The sequence below is a fragment of the Lethenteron reissneri genome, chromosome 35, assembly GCF_015708825.2.
Source record: "Lethenteron reissneri isolate LAM-NWPU_2019-01 chromosome 35, ASM1570882v1, whole genome shotgun sequence".
Classification (NCBI taxonomy): domain Eukaryota; kingdom Metazoa; phylum Chordata; class Hyperoartia; order Petromyzontiformes; family Petromyzontidae; genus Lethenteron; species Lethenteron reissneri.
In genome coordinates this window covers 7,099,345-7,115,139 of record NC_083813.1, presented here as the reverse complement: position 1 = coordinate 7,115,139, position 15,795 = coordinate 7,099,345, and the positions used below count along the sequence as shown (strand labels likewise).

Here is a 15,795-nt window from a genome sequence, read left to right as displayed (position 1 = left end):
TACATTATTCATGGTGGAAATCGGATGTTTTTATGGGTTTGTGGTACCGTGCATCGTTGTCATTTTTCACACAGAATGTGGATGGAATTGTCGGTGCAAAGGTGGCAATAACCAATATGTGAGTAAAATATAAGATAGAGGGGCAGACGTCCACCATTGACTTCTCACGCAACTTGGTAGAAGAGCTTTCGCTAGAGGGAGCTCTGGAGTGCCCCTAAAGAGATTATTTTGGCCTACTCTTCTACACCGATCAGACGTCTTGGAAGTGGTGGCAGCACCCACGCTTTACCCCCAACACATGAGACCAACACGCGCCGTTTGACAATGACGGCCCCCTTCCCAACTGGGACATGTCTCAGTCTGCCTCCGTTGAGCGGGACATACTGCTAGATGGCGATGATGGCTGACGGACGAGGTAGTGACGGAATGGCAGCCAAAGGAGATAACGCTTATGGCAGGCTAATGTGTCCGTGAACTGTAGTCAAATAGCTCTGAAGAAATCTTTATCGGCGCTTGAAGTAATCTACTGCACTTTGGAGCACATGTAAAGGTGCAGCCCTGCAATTGCTCCCTCGCGTCACTGCTGGAGGAAGTGCTTCCACTAGCGGGGGGTCTAGAGGGTATTTGGTCTACTCTTCCACGCTGGCCAGACGTGTTGAAATAGGTGTGAGTACCCACACTTTACCCCACCACTCCGCGACCTGCCGATCAACTTAACTGTGGTGGACCAATTTTTATAATTCTGGGTGAACAGAGGCGGACGGGAGTGAGGGTGGTGCCATTCAATGAACTTGTAATATTTTTTAAATGCCGCGCCGGGAGATAAGATTATGGAACCAGCTACCACCTATGGATTGCAGGTCCCGTGGTGCTAAGCATTACACACCACGGGCAGCCCGTATAACAACAATACAGCTGACATACAATCAATTGCAGTATCGGCTTTATAAAGGGCACTCAAGTGGCGATAATCGTCATGATCGTGACAATGTAATATCGCATGGCTGTTTATTTAGAGAGTTTTGCTGCTATAAATTTCCACACGAGCTATCATTTGTGGCCAGGTCGCTTCTGATGAATAAGTTAATACCTCAGTGGGCTTAACATGGCATGATATGAATAAATTGTGTTTTTATTCGTAGAAAATTTTAAAAGTTCTTTTTGTTTCACCTTTCCTATACTTTGCATGCCTGCCGTGTTTTTTTTGTATTGTTTGTTGTTGTAACGTTCTGACCCATCCCTGGCGGGACATCTGAAAAAAAGAGCTTTATAGCTCATCGGATTCCTCCAGTATAAATATAAATCTGATCATAAAGGACACTTCCACGTGGCGTTGTGTCTCCTATTGCGGTAGTGGTGGTAGTTGGTGGTGGTTGTCGTGGTATTTGGGGGAGCGGTGGTGCAGCTGTTAGCGCTACGATTCCCGCTCACGACCAACACCAACAGTGACGATCATCTGAACCGGTCCTGCGCCTCCCCTAGGTCGACTCGGCCTCAAACGAGTTACCCGGTGCGACGTGCAAACATCGCCACTGGGGAGACAAAGACGTCCGGGGCATGCTGCTGGCCACCACCACTGAACCCCCCCTCCTTCACAGGTTGCGGCTGGCTGACAGCACTTGCCCCAACAGTCCGTCACAGGCTACACGGGGGATCTTTGTCTGCAGCATCAGTAGGGAGGGGGGGCGAGGGGGGGCGAGGGAGGGGGGGCGAGGGAGGGGGGGGCGAGGGAGGGAGAGGGGGAGCCGAGGGAGGGGGGCGAGGGAGGGGGGCGAGGGAGTGGGGGGCGAGGGAGGGGGGGGGGCGAGGGAGGGGGGGCGAGGGAGTGGGGGCGAGGGAGGGGGGGGGCGAGGGAGGGGGGGCGAGGGAGGGGGTGCGAGGAGGGGGTGCGAGGAGGGGGGCGAGGGAGGGGGGGCGAGGGAGGGGGGGGCGAGGGGGGTGAGGGAGGGGGGTCGAGGGAGGGGGGGGCGAGGGAGGGAGGGGGTGAGGGAGGGGGGCGAGGGAGTGGGGGGGGGGGCGAGGGGGGGGGCGAGGGAGGGGGCGAGGGAGGGGGAGAGGGAGGGCGAGGGAGGGGGGTGAGGGAGGGGGGGGGGCTAGGCAAGGGGCCACGTCCATTGGGCAGGAGCCCTCCGTGGTGAGGGTCGTGGCTTCACCCCGCGCTGTGGACACGCGGATACGTGGCCAGTAGCGGCAACAGCAGCAGCAACAACAACAGCAGCAACAACAACAGCAGCAACATCGTCCGTTTCAAGCCGTACACCGCCAATTCAATTTCGCCAACAAGCAGCAGAGAGCAAGAGAAGCCGAGGCAAGATTCGCCCCCCCACAGCTGAAGGCGGTCGCCAAATTTCATTTTCGTTGAACTTTTCCTGTTTGCCTCGCAAGCGCCCGACGCCGACGCCGCGTCCATGGCGCGCCCTGCCGGGCAAGGCGCCTGCCGCTCGGTAGGGGCCGCTAGCCGAGGCGGGGTGTACCCCGACCGCATCGACGGAGGCCTTCGTCTTTCCGCGATCTCTTCTCTCGCCCACCGACGATGAGCACGGGGGGGGGGAGGAGGGGAAGAAAGCTACGTGGACAAGAGGAGGACGACAGCACGGGGAGCAGCAGCGTCAGTGTCAAGTTCGTCGAGGGAGTGGTGAATTCGCGAGGTTTGGCGAGCGCCGGGCGGGTGACACCGCATTGAAGAAGGGCTGGCTGTGGTGGTGGGGGGGCGACCCACGATACCTGCACGCCACGTCCAGGCTGCTCGCGTCAACGCTGTTTATTAATCGATATTGTTTGGTAATCGACTAGCGTACATAAGTGGGCGCACTTAATGCTCGCCGCCCAGAGTCTACGCAGCTGCCACGAGACGCACGAACCCGAATGCGTGACACCTCGAGACGTGTCTGTCTGGTAGCCACAGCAGCAGCTGCAATAACAATAACAACGTGATGTTACCTCGGGCTGCATTCCTAACACGAATTGATGGCATTGGCCAACTTTCGCAATACAGGATGCAACTAAAAACGTATTAAGGGCTCTCTGACGCTCCTGTGTATAGATAAGGGGGGCAGCATTGGCATTGTGGTCGTTTATTATTACGATGCTCGTGTCAGAGAGGGCAGCCTCTGCACTGTCATGGGCTCTCCGATCATTCCTGCGGCTGCCACTGCTGAGCCACGCTGTGGAGCGGCTGACATCGGGACCTTCTGAGCCCCACCACCAACAACAACAACATCAACAACAACATCACCAGGAGGAGATCGGCGGCGATGGAGTGATGATGCTGGCGCCGTCGCCCCAGGGTGACAAGGATTGCTCGGGCACCGCGCAAGAGGATGGCACGCAGGTGGTGTTGGTACTGGAGCAGGAGAAGAGAGACACCCGGAGCAGCAGCGCCCTCCTGGGCTACGTGAGGCCGTGTGCGCTCGGATGCGCCGCGTCTCTTCTCTGCCTCGGTGGCCTCCTGGCGGTGCGCGTCTACGTGATGCGAGACCTCCTCGAGTGGCTCCAAGAGGTGGACATGGCCGCTGGGACGCTGCTGTTCGTGCTGGGATTCGTCCTCGTGTCCTTCCCCTGGGGCTGGGGCTACATCGTGCTCAACGTCGCCGCCGGATACCTCTACGGGTTCCTGCTCGGCCTGGCGCTAGTCGCCGCCGGGGTGCTCATCGGCACGTTCGTGGCGCACGTCGGCTGCCGTCGGTGGCTTGAGGGATATGCCGCGGCGAGGTTGAGGTCCAGCGGCACCATGAGCGCGGTCATCAGGGTGTTGGAGGGCGGAGGTGGCCTCAGGGTCATTGCCCTGGCAAGGCTCACGCCCATCCCTTTCGGCCTGCAGAATGCGGTGTTCGCGGTAATTGTGCTCTTGTTTGTGATTTCTATGTTTTTATTTCACCGCTGGGTTACTTGGCAATGGTGGCCAACTATGAAGAGTATTCATTACTTCGTGGGTTGTGATGTAGGTGAGAGCTGGTGAGCTGCTTGAATTTTTAAATAAATTGTGTGTACCCATAGCCAAATATGCACTGAGAATTGCTAATCTCTATTGGTGTAAATTCCACATTCCGATTGTGGAGAACAGTCTAAACATAGAATAACCACTCTTCTTGGTTCTTTCGGTAAAGTTACGTAGAATGGAAATAATAAATAATAAAATTAAAACATAATAAAATAATTCTCACGACGTTTCGGCCACAACGCAAGCAGCCGTCGTCAGGTGAAGAACAGGTCTGTCGAGAAGACAGGTCTGTCGAGAAGACAGGTCTGTTCTTCACCTGAGGACGGCTGCTTGCGTTGTGGCCGAAACATCGTGAGAATGAATTTATTATGTTTTATTATTATTTTATTATTTCCATTCTACGTGGCTTTACCGAAAGAACCAAGAAGATGAATCCCTGCAGTCACGAAAGCTTTAAATCGAAAGAATAACTACTGTTGACATCCCATAAAGTGGTACCTAATTTATTGGTGCTGGAGGGGTGATGGGCTGACTTTTCCTTCCCCTGGAATTTGCCGCAACCTCACAGTGAGTTGGGTAAATTTCGATTTAAAACTTTCGTGACTGCAGGGATTCATATTATTGGTTCTTTCGGTAAGCGAGTTGGGTACTCTTAGTTTTTATTTCATGGGGGTGAAGAGATGCATATATTTTCCTGGAATCTGCAGCATGTCCCCAAGGCTTTACAGTCAATTGATGGATGAAAACAGTCGAGTTAACACATTGGCATGAGGGGCAAACTAGTGTGTCCTTCCTTTACCTTTAGGTGCCATAAATGAGTCTGTGCCACATCATATACCTTACGTTTTAAATCGTGTAACTGCGTATGCTCTTGTTGTATGTGGAAACAAGTCTTTCAATGGAAAATCCACACGTATGGGAGGATAACGCTAAAATTCCACAAAAGAAATATACTGCAGTACTGCTTCTGGGTCCATTACTGTATTTTATGTTCACCATTAATCATTACTGCTATTGTTATCGCAGACATATTGAACGTTGCTTTAGTTTATGGGCCAAGTGGAAGGCTGCAAGTCGTAAAGAAGCATATGAAAAATGAAAGCCTCTGTGCGCATGCTGCTGTGTGCATGCAGGTCAGCCGCGTGCCTACCCCCAGCTACCTAATTGCCTCGTCACTGGGACTGCTGCCCACGCAGATCCTCAACTCATACCTGGGCACCACGCTGCGGACTATGGAAGACGTCATGTCGCAGCAGACTCTCGGTGGATACGTCATATTTCTCCTTCAGGTACTGCATAACGTTGCTCCGTTAATTATGCCGCACTTGGAACTATTATGTTGGGAGATGTGTTTTGCAAAATATAGATGAAAATGGGTTATCCAATGTGTTTTTGGGGCATGCTGTGTGTGGGGCATGCTGCGTGTTTGGAATGTTGTGCGACGTTTTGCTCTACGTCCTGGGAGTGTCTTTAGAAACCGTATATATGCCAAATAGCACTTGGTACAACCCAAAAACACATCAGAGCGCTATACAGCACGTCCTCCAAAACATACGCAGTAGTGACACTGAATATTGGGGACAAATGAAACGTAAAGTCGGATATCATAAATTTCGATTTAAAGCTTTCGTGACTGCAGGGGTTCATCTTCTTGGTTCTTTCGGTAACGTCACCACGTAGAAGGGAAATAATAAAATAATAAAAATAAAACCTAATAAAATAATTCTCACGACGTTTCGGCCACAACGCAATCAGCCGTCCTCAGGTGAAGTACAGGTCTGTCGGAAATGGTGCCCATTCAGACGCTGTCTTTCCGACAGACCTGTTCTTCACCTGAGGACGGCTGCTTGCGTTGTGGCGGAAACGTCGTGAGAATTATTTAATTATGTTTTATTTTTATTATTTTATTATTTCCCTTCTACGTGACTTCACCGAAAGAACCAAGAAGATCGGATATCATACTTTAATGTGTTGGATAGGTTGACATGTCCATTGGCGAGAGTGGGTACAATTTTGAGTATGCTTTGCTTTTGATCCATCGTGGAACTGTTTTGCTAATTCTTTGCCCAATACAGCAGGAATCCAATAATCTGCGTAGATATGGGGGAACGTATAGTGGATCCGGTAATTTGCGGCACACCGTGGAGGTTAGACCAAATAGTCCGAAAAATATCTTCCTGCCCACGTGGTGTGCCACAGATTATGAGAGGATAGAGCTGCAAAATGTCATTATTGGCAAAAATATATTGTGGATTACAAGGGCAGTGCGGAATGTAATCAGTCTATTAGAATTGAATGGATGACAAGGTAATGTCTTTTTTTTAATCTTCGACCCAAATGGCGAAAATCTGCCTTATTCGTCAATGTTAAAGGATTTTTTTTTTAACTATAAAGCCAGGTAAAAAAACATTGTACAAATATTTTTCTATCAATATAAATTAATTTAACACGTAGGCTATATTATGAATATAAATTAAATCACTGTAGCTAGTCTATGCAAATGCAGAACAAACAATTGTTGCTCTTTGGGTCTTTCAGTAAAGTCACATAGATAGAAAATAATAAAATAGAAACGTAATAAAATAGAAAAATAATTATATTAATTTATAATTTTTCTATCTACATGACTTTACCGAAAGATCCAAAGAGTATGAATTCCTGTAATCACGAAAGCTTTAAGTCAAAACAATTATTGCTTCCGTATTTCCCTGCAGCTCCGCTCCTGCAGCTCCTGCCCTATCCTACGGGTAGTGTTTTGCAGTCTACAAATCGTTTTCAATCTGCTCCGGTCACGAGCAGTCGTGAATTACAAGGATTCGCGGATTATTGGATCGCAGTTTTTTTATTTCTGCTGTTTCTTCATGAAGCTAACCAAAGAAGTAATTATGGCTCTGCCCTTGCTAGCAAAGCAAACTCAACATTGGAAAAGTGATTCCGTGGCCTGGACCAATCTTTTTTCCAATTACAATTCATTTAAGCTACACCATTTTGTTGCAGCAAAATGAAAATGTACTGTGAAAACATTTACATAGTGTGTTTGGAAAAAAAAGTTAAACGATGTAGTAATAATGTGCAGCATATTGTCAATCCACTGCTGGATGAAGGCTTCCCCATGCCACGTTGCTCATGTGGGTTGTTTGACACAAATTCACCACACTGGTCAGTGTAGTTTGGTAAATAGGGTGGGGGGGTTGCCAGGGTGGGTTCAGATGTGACTCGCCACAGATGTTGGCTGTAACCATAAATCAAACTCAGGTTGCTGGCTTCAAAATGCTGCGTGATAACCACTCTGCCGTACTCCACTCCCAGTAAAATACAAGTATATACTACTATGTTTTATGGTCAATGCCACAGTTAACATAGCCAGTTGTTATAAGCAGTTTATAAGGTGGTCACAAGTCACCACCTGCTTCTAAGTATTGTCATGCTCAGCATCCGTGATCTATTAAGTAGCATGGCCTTGTTATGTCCCCTTTAATCTTGAGGCTACTTAAGTGTGTTTGACACTGGTGCCCTTGAGTCTCCAGATGCCTGGAGACATGACATATTAAATATATTCGCTCATTACTGCTATTACTACCTACACAACCACCATCAGCATTTATTTAATTTTATCCTCTTACGTGAAAAAATTGTATCTAAAATTTAGATTATGCTGGTATTGTCGTCGATGGCTAATTCTAAGAAAGCTATAAATCACAACAAATAACCAAGCTATGATGTGATACACAATACAGAACAGAAGCATAACAACAAAAATCGTGCAAATAGAGCACTGGATATTTCATGAAAATAAAACATTTATTAAAGATTACATACTTTGTACATTTAATTTATATTTGTTATACTAAATTGGCATTAAATTATATATGTTCATGTAATGATAATACTGTAAACATCGTAATAATTAGCAATCCTCTTGTCTATCCACTGCTGAATGAAGGCCTCCTCACTGTCGATTTTTGGGGGATTTTGTTTACCACACTCCACCATATTGATCAATGTGGGTTGGTGAAGGTGGTGGGGGGGGGGTGTGGACCACTCGTGTGAACTGTGGCCCAAAATGTAACTCGGGTCACTGCACACATATCACAGTGTACAAATCACTGTCTCCGCAAACCCCTCACCAGCACGAAAATATTGCCTAAATTATAAGGCTGCCTATCGTTTGAGTGCTAACCACGATACGTACACGTGCCGACCCAACAGCTGTTAATCAGCGTGGGCCTCATGCTATACGTGGTGCGGAGGGCCCGCCGGGAGCTCAACGAGGCCATCGCGGCCTGCCAGTCTGGCCAGGGTGAGGACTCGCGACCCCTCGACTGCACGTCCGGCAACGGTGGCGGCTCGTATGGTACCCAGCGGCTGGGGCTCTCCTACACCGATCAGCAGAATGTGTAGCCCGTGCAAGTGCCGCACCTCCGATGAGCACGGTTGGCTACGTACGGCGCGAAAGAAGTTGAACATGCTTACATGAATACGAAGTTGCCCACCAATTCCCGTTAAGGGACGTGAGACATGTAAAAACACAGCCAAGGCTCGGAGAAATGGCAGCGGAGCAGCTGCACCTATTGACCTGCTAACTGCGGTCTGCTTTCTGAATCGGTGGTGATGCTTTGTGTGCGTGTGTTCTGACCATCTCTTAAGGCAGGGCTATCGGCAAAAACTGTTGATAAAAAGTATTTAAGGGAGAAGTATTTAGCAAGTGCACCGATTTCAGTTTGCCGTTGTAATACATGAATATTGTAATTCCTTTGCAGACATTGCAGCCCAAGTGACTTTCTATTTTTTGTTGGGTAATTATTTGAAAAGAAAAATTATATGGCAATGCAAATGTTTACATGTAAATGTTTAAATTAAGATGTAATGTTTAGTAGTTTTGTTCAACTTCATTATTTGGGTGTGCAAAGTTCAAGTCTGTTCAAAAGAGATCTTAACCCTCTTGTGGATAACTACAGTAGTATTAATGTGATAAGTAGGACCGTTGTCTTCAGCTTCAAAAGCAAATGTTGGTTACATATCTCGACTATTATTACTTATGCCTTGTCACCTAATTTATACATGATGAATACTCTATATATTTGAGCTCCTTGATAAATGTATAAAATAGTGCACGACAAAATTTGATCAGCTATATACAGACTGGTGATCATATATATTTTTACATATTTGTTTTACCTCTAAGCTTTGTATTGAAAAAATACTTAACAGTGAAAAAAAAAAATCCATACACATTATTCTACCATCAGCAGATGAAAATAGCACTGCAAGATGCCTCTGCAGTGGGCAACGCCAGCCAGAGGTAAGAACACATGGTAAAAGTTGCTCATGTTTCGGACATGGGCCAAACACCGGCTTATCTGTCCTTTCGGCCGGCGTTTCCCACTGCAGAAGCGTCTTGCAGGTTCATTTAGTTTTCTGCACCTCGTCTTAAAGTGTTTTCTCATACCAACAGCTATTATGCTAGGATAACTGCCATAGTGTAGTGATGAGCACACTGAATTGCAATCCAGAGGCCACCGGTTGGATCTCCTGGTGTGGCTGTTTAAACAAAGTAGTTCAAACTCCCCCCACCTCTGTCCACCCAGCAGCCTAAATGGGTACACCGCAGGCTATGTGTGGTGGGGTATAGTGTGGGTGCTCCACCTCTTACTAGATGTCTGGCCAACGTGAAAGAGTAGGCCAACATACCCTAGAGTGGAAGCCCTTCTGCCAGCAGTAACTTGAGCAAGCGGCTGCAAGGGCCACACTTTTACCGCCAGTTATTAACATTACCATCGTGTAGTTGTTGAGAAATCTATTAATTCAATCTGAGCTTATGTTTGTATTGCCTTGAGAAAGGCTTAGTTCGAAGTATGCTAATTAAGCTGCATGCCTGTTAAATTAATAAAAAAAAATACCTAAAGATTCTTAGCATGTTTGACTTAATAATCGTATTAGATCCTGCATTACTTAGCGATTGGCACTTCAATACTGTGGTGTATTATACTCCAGGAGATTTACATGCAAAAAGCCATTATTGTTGATGTCATAATGAAGCCCCGATGTCGGCTCTACAGGATTTATTTGCTAGCATACGCAATCTAGTCAACGTTTCAGCCTCTTATTTACGTTTGCCCCATGTGCACAGATTGCATCGCCATTTGTACGTGAAAACTGCTTGTTAAAAAATTTGCATTTTTTTTTCTAAGCGGCACCTTCTGTACACTCGATTGCAGAATGTAAACTGTTTAAAATGTCCCCATTGTTCACCATCGCAGGAGACCATTTTGATTTTACGGCAAGACATGATGGAGCAGTTTGTCTTCGAAAGACCACATTAATGTTCCCGTGTGACTGTTCTCTAACTCACCTCTCATCCCAAGACTATTTTTTTTGTTCTCAGTTGACTGTCAGAATGTGTACCGAATGCGTGCAGCTTGTGGCCTTAACTTTAAGTTTGGCTTCGCGCAAGAGCGTGTGTATTAATTGTAGAGTATGTAAGGAGTATATGAGTGGAAAGTACCTTTTCAAATCCAGATTATCAGGGCATAAAATAATCTAACTTATTTCTACACATTCTCTAAAGTTGGGTGATAATGATTCAGAATGGTACCTACAAAATGACCAATTACTACATAAGAAATGGTCATATGATAGTGCACATCTGAGCCAAATTGTCTACCTTTAGTGCCCAACATTCCAGGAAATAAGTTATTTTAGATGACGGATTGTTTTTTTTAGATTCTTTGAAAAATATCACTTTCTTACACATTATACCTGTTAATTTATGTATTCCATAAAACTGTAGTTGAAAAAGTACTTAGAAAATATTTGAAATCCATATTCTCACCATTAGCAATGAAGATTTGTAACTGTAAATTATACTTTACGATCAGGCTTTCCCAACCAATTTTAAGATTCATAAATGATTTCTGGGTATATTGCTCAATTTTCACAACCAAATTTATCCATAAGAGTCAGTTGTGAGAATTGTTCTTCAACTTACCGGTGATATATTACAATAAGTGGCATGTGTAACGCTTGTACACGTGACAATCTAATATATTTTGGCTGTGTTGGGTGGTGGAGGGTCTTATCCACACAAATGTAGCCAGATCATAACATGGCCTCACCCAAAAAAGTTATGCTTTTTAAATTATGCTGTGTATAGAACAATGTTATCATAACAGCAGCTGCCTTGAGTAAAAGGTATGAGAATCTGTAAAAAAATTGTCTTGCAGTGAAATTTGGCACACCTTACTGGATGGTAATAAAAATTGGTTTAGACATATGGAGCCTTGTTTTTATGAGATGTTTTATGACAAGAAGATGACATTTATCTGCATTCTCAGCTGGCTCTATCGAAATTATTTGATTGTTTTTGCAGGACAAATATATTCCTAAAATGCCACAGAAATTTCCCCTCCTGACTTCTTCAAATTGTCATTGTAACGAAATAAATCCTAAAACATTTAAAACGATTAAGTAACATATAGCAGGTTTGACAAGTTATACAATGGCATTCTTTTCGGGCCTTGTTTTTATTTCCCAAAGCTTGTTTAAATATAAATGTACTGTACCCGGTATAGATACAGTCGACTTGCATACGCACACAGGTTTGCACCACCGAGATTAAATGTTGAAGGTCATGGAAAGTGGTGAGGATTAAAGATTTGGATTTTTTTATTTCGTTTGACATTTGCACAGGAAGGAAGGTGTGCTTCACCTACACTCATACAAAACCAAAACTTGTTTTTTTCTTTCGTTTATTAAAGCTATACTTGAGACGATATACTTTTGATGAATAAATAATAATTCTGTAGTCCTTTATCTATTTAGTAGTACGGTGTATGTAACGGTCTGTGTAAATATGAAACCTACAGGCTGCTGCATTTAACATTTCAAGGGTGGACTACGTGTTTTGTGTAACGATCGTCAATAGAATTGATTCTTTTTGGCGGGGAGGGAAGGAAACTTGCAAATATTGTGGGGGGGGGAAAGACTACATATTTTATTTATTTTGTCTTTATGGATTTTAATGTTTGTTTTTCTTTGAGATGTAGTATATTAAGTTGTTTATCGCAAATTGAGGGTGTTACAGTATACTGTATGGTTGGTTTCTCATTTATGTAATGCAAACCTCCTTTTGAAAAGGTGTCATTGCTTGCGGTGTCAACGGCGAAATGGAACGGTGACGTTTGAAAACCAAATTACAGAGCAAACCACATGAAATACTTTGTTTTCCCCATACACACTCCAGGTTCTGCAAGTGTCCGTGTGTTATAAAATACTTGGTGCGTTCTCATGGTGTTATGATGCAATTGGTTTGTCAATGTCAACTAATGATGCTTGCATTGAATCGCACCTGTGACAATTCTTATTCGAATATTCCGTGCTGTATGCAATGGCTTTTCATGACTGCTATGGGCCACTCAATGTGAAAAATAGCATTGATTATTGAATTGAATCGCTACCTTCACGTGCAGCGACGAATTGAATTGTCATGAGGGCGAATGGTTACTCTGGTGTATATACCCTATAAATAGTGCTCAGAAAATACTTTAGTGGTCGTTTTACAGTACATCCCTGAGGGCAGGCACTAAAAGTTCACTTTTTTTTAAAGCCACTAATTTCCATTGGCCCTCCGTAATGTGTTGGTAAAAGTGGCAGATCTATAGTTATCAATACCATTACCTGTACACCTTCTGAACAAGATTTTTTTCATAGCTCATAAGTTAATGCTATGCACATCTTGAAACATGCAAAAGAGTGTTTGCTCACGTGGCATACTATTATTGTGTTTTTAACTGTGTGCCACACAGATGCTGCCCCTTGGTATGTGCACGTTCACCAAGTGGTGTACGTGCGCCCTCACTGAGGGTGCCACAAACCCCTTGGAATTGTATTCAGTTCACTGCTCACCACACCACTGTATCGGTTTCCCGCGCTCTATGCGGATTCAGTTCGTGAGATTTCGTGCACATGCGGCAGACCAATTTCTACCCAAAACTCGCTCTGTGTGATTTGAATTCGCTCGTATGTGGCGAAGCGGTCGGACGCGGGACAACATTGTGTGTCGCGTGTTCGCCGCTCAGCAGCCGGCTGTCTTGTGTGGTTTTGGTATGTGCACGATGTTTTTTGCAACATCTACCGCGCAAAGCGTGGGAAAGCTATATAAGAAGGTGTGTGAATGGTTCAAACATGGTTGGTTTTTGTGTTTAGTTGTCCATTCCCCGCACCTCCGAATATCACCGTAGGCTACGTACGATGCTTAAGAAGTTCCAAATACATATGTTATGACGACTTGACACTTCTCTTGAGATGGCACTTTATTGAAGACACGTTCACTTGACATCAGGCGAAGACCCCCACTGCAACTGCCTTGAGTCTCCCACGCATCTCCCCCTTACATACCAACCGAGGCCACACCCCCCTTCTCGATCATTCTCGCTGACTCTGGACGCTCGCTCCACCAGCAGACTCCACCGTCCTCTTCCATCACCTAACCACGCTCCCTTCTCGATCATTCCCGTAGCCACCAGTCCCTTCGCACTCACAACTGAAACCCCTGTCATTACCTCCCGTGGCCACTAGTGCAATCGCACTGTTGGCTGACTCCCCTGTCATTACCTCCCGTGGCCACTAGTCCACTCAAGCCGCATGTAGGTGCGACTGTCTTGACACATATATACATACGAACAATAAACGTGAAGATGCTGTCTTATTCCGACTCACCTTATGCGATTGTCCCCTGTGCATCAAGCGAAACTGGTGTTTCATGACCGTTGAGCAGGTTATTTAGTGGTTTAATCTGGCAAATCAAATGCGAGATGTGGTATCTGATTGCATTGTCCCAAATGTTAACATACTCACCGGCTGGTATTGGTACGTTTCTGTAATTTTGACAGCAAACTCCGTTCTGTTGAACTTAACGCGTGCCCCGACCTTTGTCACAGCAACATGTATGTGCATGTACGGTGCAATGTTAGCCTTGCAGGCCACGAGAGATATGTGTTTGTACTTCATCATGCTGGTCAGTGTAGCTTGGCAAAGTTGCGGGGGTGCAGAACAATGAGTTTTGCTACAATGTCCTCTAATGCCAACGGCCTATTACGTCTTTATTTTTGATGACAACCCCTCCAAGCATTTACTTAGCTTTGAAGATATGATGAATTCTGGATGCATTCCATGTGATTTGGTCATAGGCTGCTTTGTGTATCATTTATGTAATGCAACCGTATGTTATTGGAAATGTATCGCCTGCCGTTGGTTGTACATCTACACGGTGGTTCAGATGTGTTGTGACCCCCGTTTAATTATCGAAAACGTAATATTGTTTAAGTAAGGTTTATTTAAAACAAATGAATATGCAAAGGAAACAATGTTCGAGGTCAATCAATATGGGTCACAAGACATCTGGACTACCCTGTATTAACCCTTTTGGCAATCCACTGGCAGATGAAGGCCTCCTCACACTGTGCAGGTTGTATGGGTTACTTGACCTAGCTTCACCATGCTTCTCTTGTGGGTTGGTGAAGGCGGTTAGTATCGGTGTGGGAGCAATTTAAGTACAGTACAGTATAACAATAACTATTGTTTAATTGCTTTCTATTTACCAAAACGTAGCCCCGTAGCCTATGACATCTGTTATGATGCATGGGAATCACTTCTCCAAGCACTAACCCCGATTAATCCTGCTTTGCTTCAGAGTTGGGGCACATTCAAGGTGATTTGGTTACAGGCCAGTGCTGAACACTACAGCTTAGACTCACAGATCCTGTTATTTATCACTGGGCATCGTTGTGGTGGATAAAGGTTAAACTATTTGCAAGTAGTGGAGGTTTGATAAGGGCCTGGTATTTGTTAACGCTAGAGATTGAGCTCTCTTTGCCGTTGACTTGGAAGACAGAAAAGTCACACTTTCAATTTTACAAATATGTGCTTGCCAAATGTGAACTCGTCAATATTCGAAGGCTCTTACTCTGTTAATGTACAAAATGTTAAGTGTGCACCAGGCACATTTATGTTGCATTGCCTGCTATTTATATTTTAAACATTCTGCTTTTTATAAAAAAAAAAGTCTGAATGTCTATTCCAAGTAATGTGCATTTTTCTAAAGGTTTTCACCTAAATGTCACTTTTGACTATAATGAAACTCTCTGTGGGACGTTATTTGCTTTAAATGTACTCTTCAAATATTTGAGAATACAGAATGGTACTCTTGTTTGATTTCTTTAAAGACCCATAAGCTATCACAATGACAGAAATCTTGCGGAAGTGCTGTTTTCTGAAACATGATTTAGGAGAAAAGTTGATGTTTTGTTCACATTAATGTTTTGAGTTCATTGATAGTTATGTCAATGTTTTGGATCTGAATTCATTTAAATACGGGACCTTCTATTTTGTCATGGTTTGTACTGTGACAAACTTTCATCACACTAGCAAACCTTGTATCGTGAGTCTTATTAAAATGCTCTTCTAATGTGCCTTCTCAGAGCTCCATATATTATGAAAACTCGCATCTCTATTCTTTGATATTGTGATCCCTTTTATAATACAGTCATACAAACAAGTAAACTGTTGTGTCTACGTCAGTAAAGTATTCATTAACTGTTTAAAAACGTCATTCACTTGTGTTCGGACATTGACTTGATTATCCTTGTAAATGAGTGCCAAATTACAATGTTTTTTTGTTTTGCCTTGTCTGAAATAAATTTTCCACTGGAAAAAAATGTTGTGAACGAAGGTTTAAAATAAATGGAGTATTACAAAATATCTGAGTTTGTCTGCAAATATAGTATTTTTTGTGTTATTTATCTGAAACGTGTATGATTAATGGAAAGTAGTGGATTTCAAGTTCAGGTTTATTTTTT

The 15,795-nt window shown here is 44.5% G+C and overlaps 1 protein-coding gene across 2 annotated transcripts; it reads left to right on the top strand.

Moving 5' to 3' along the window:
* Positions 1–2,152: 2,152 nt before the first annotated feature.
* Positions 2,153–15,689, top strand: TMEM64 (transmembrane protein 64). Of its 2 annotated transcripts, XM_061565658.1 has the most exons (4): positions 2,153–2,648; positions 3,099–3,835; positions 5,074–5,229; positions 8,150–15,689. In XM_061565658.1, the coding sequence occupies exons 1-4, from the start codon at positions 2,534–2,536 to the stop codon at positions 8,339–8,341; spliced, it is 1,200 nt and encodes a 399-aa protein (XP_061421642.1). In that variant the 5' UTR covers positions 2,153–2,533; the 3' UTR covers positions 8,342–15,689. The 2 variants fall into 2 exon arrangements, with proteins under 2 accessions (XP_061421642.1, XP_061421643.1); XM_061565659.1 differs by having other exon boundaries at positions 2,156–3,835.
* The last annotated feature ends 106 nt before the right edge of the window (positions 15,690–15,795 follow it).

What these genes read in the sequence shown, in the direction of transcription:
- TMEM64 (XM_061565658.1), top strand. Translation starts at nt 2,534, where the DNA reads ATGAGCACGGGGGGGGGGAGGAGGGGAAGAAAGCTACGTGGACAAGAG. An exon ending in GGGAGTGGTGAATTCGCGAG is followed by an intron (nt 2,649 to 3,098) that starts GTTTGGCGAGCG and finishes TGCTCGTGTCAG; the next exon opens with AGAGGGCAGCCTCTGCACTG. An exon ending in ACGTCATATTTCTCCTTCAG is followed by an intron (nt 5,230 to 8,149) that starts GTACTGCATAAC and finishes CCGACCCAACAG; the next exon opens with CTGTTAATCAGCGTGGGCCT.